This window comes from Puccinia triticina, chromosome 3A, assembly GCF_026914185.1.
Source record: "Puccinia triticina chromosome 3A, complete sequence".
Taxonomy (NCBI): domain Eukaryota; kingdom Fungi; phylum Basidiomycota; class Pucciniomycetes; order Pucciniales; family Pucciniaceae; genus Puccinia; species Puccinia triticina.
This window is the reverse complement of record NC_070560.1, coordinates 151093-152706: the sequence shown is the minus strand read 5'-3', so window position 1 is coordinate 152706 and position 1614 is coordinate 151093. Positions and strand designations below refer to the sequence as shown.

Sequence of the window (1614 nt, the reverse complement as noted above, 5' to 3'; positions counted from 1 at the left end):
CACGTAGAACATTCGCGTGTTTGTGCTCACTCAAGCACGACAACCGGTGAGAATCACCTAGCCAAGCGTGACAACCAACAGCAGGGATTCACCTCTGGTTGAATCCCCAGCTTATTTGCGCTTATGCGCGCACGCGTCATCTGTGGTGCGTGTTGGGAGGTGACCGCAGAGCGCAGCTCCAAGGGCCCCGGTGTCCACGCAGCCGCAGAGGCATGCCAGAGGCTACCTGAGTCGAAGTTCTGAGAACCCGACAGACCCCAGATAGTTTGGATACAGGATAGACTAGTGTCATGCCTGTAGGTAGCGTGATCACCATGGGAGTATCCCAGAGTGGTGATGACGCCATGAGACCAGCGCCGGTTCAAACCAGCGAGGTCCAAGACAAGGCTTTCAGAGCCTAGATCTTTCCTCCTGGGAAAGCAGAGAGCCTTCATAAGGAGGACGACAAAGAGGCCGGCGGCGGCAGGTTTCCCTTCACGCCAGTCCAGCCTATCTTCGTCGTGCTGCTTTCCCTGGAGAAACACTTTCCTTTTTCGCATTTGTCACACCTTTCTAGCAGCTCCTGCTGAAATCAGCATAATTCATACAACACCCACTCCGATAGACAACAGCTGAGATTACTCGCTTAGATAAACTAGATTTCAAACCATGTTGGATATCGATGAACTCGCCGGCAATGTGCTTGGTTCAGCTCTAAATCTCCCCGCCCCAGCAGAGTCACTCGCGGCAGGCGCAAACCCTAAGAATCCAGCCGCCAAGAAGACAAGCAGATCTGTCAAATCGCGCCTATCATTGGCTGTAGAGAAGGCAAGCCTCAAAGCCAGAGCTGGAAACCAGTCTGAAGACGAGGAGGAGGACGACGATCCCCAAATCATAGCCTGTTTAAGAGCAGCGGAAGAAAGAGGTGTGTAGATCCCCCGTCTAGTATCCCCAAGAGGCAAAACGTATAACTTATTGTACCAACCCTCCAGGCGAGGAGATGGACATAGACGCAGAAACAAAAGCGAAACTGTTAAAGGAGGCCCTAGAAGCTCAGATCGCAGGAGATTCAGCCAAAGCAGACCAAATCCTAGCGAAGATACACCTTAAGTCGGACACCACCACAGCTGGGCCGGCAACGAAGGAGATAGCCGCGACGAAAAGAAATCAAGACGAAGAGGAGATAGGCAGCAGAGTGAAGGAGAACGGGGCCGTTTTCTACAAAGCCTAAGTCAACACCTTCCTCGGGCTAGGCCTTCCCCCGTTCTTTGACAAGAACATGAAAGATTTGAGAGGCAAGCCCCCGTTTTCTTTTGACCGATATACCCATTGTGCCGTCATCCAGTTCAGCTGCATAAGAACTAACAGAGAGATCAAAACAGGCCCCCTACCCATAACCATCTTCAATAAGAAGTGGCAGGATGCGGCAATACTCCATTATACCAAGAAAAAAGCCAGACTGGAGACTACAGCAGACGAAAAAGACCGATACACAGGGTTAAAGTACCTGAGCAAGTGGGAACAAACATTCGGAGATTGGACCCTCAACCACCGCGGTTTCTATGAGTCCCTGTCGGTCATATACAACTACCAACTCTGGCGAGATGGCTCCTGGTGCACAAGGCAAACGCGGAC

General features: G+C 51.7%; 1 protein-coding gene across 1 annotated transcript; it reads left to right on the top strand.

Annotated features, from left to right (window-relative positions):
- Nucleotides 1–648: 648 nt before the first annotated feature.
- Nucleotides 649–1210, top strand: PtA15_3A18 (uncharacterized protein; the record flags this gene model as incomplete). The annotated part of the gene is made up of 2 exons (XM_053167133.1): nucleotides 649–904; nucleotides 972–1210. The coding sequence occupies 2 exons, from the start codon at nucleotides 649–651 to the stop codon at nucleotides 1208–1210; spliced, it is 495 nt and encodes a 164-aa protein (XP_053018210.1).
- Nucleotides 1211–1614: the final 404 nt, after the last annotated feature.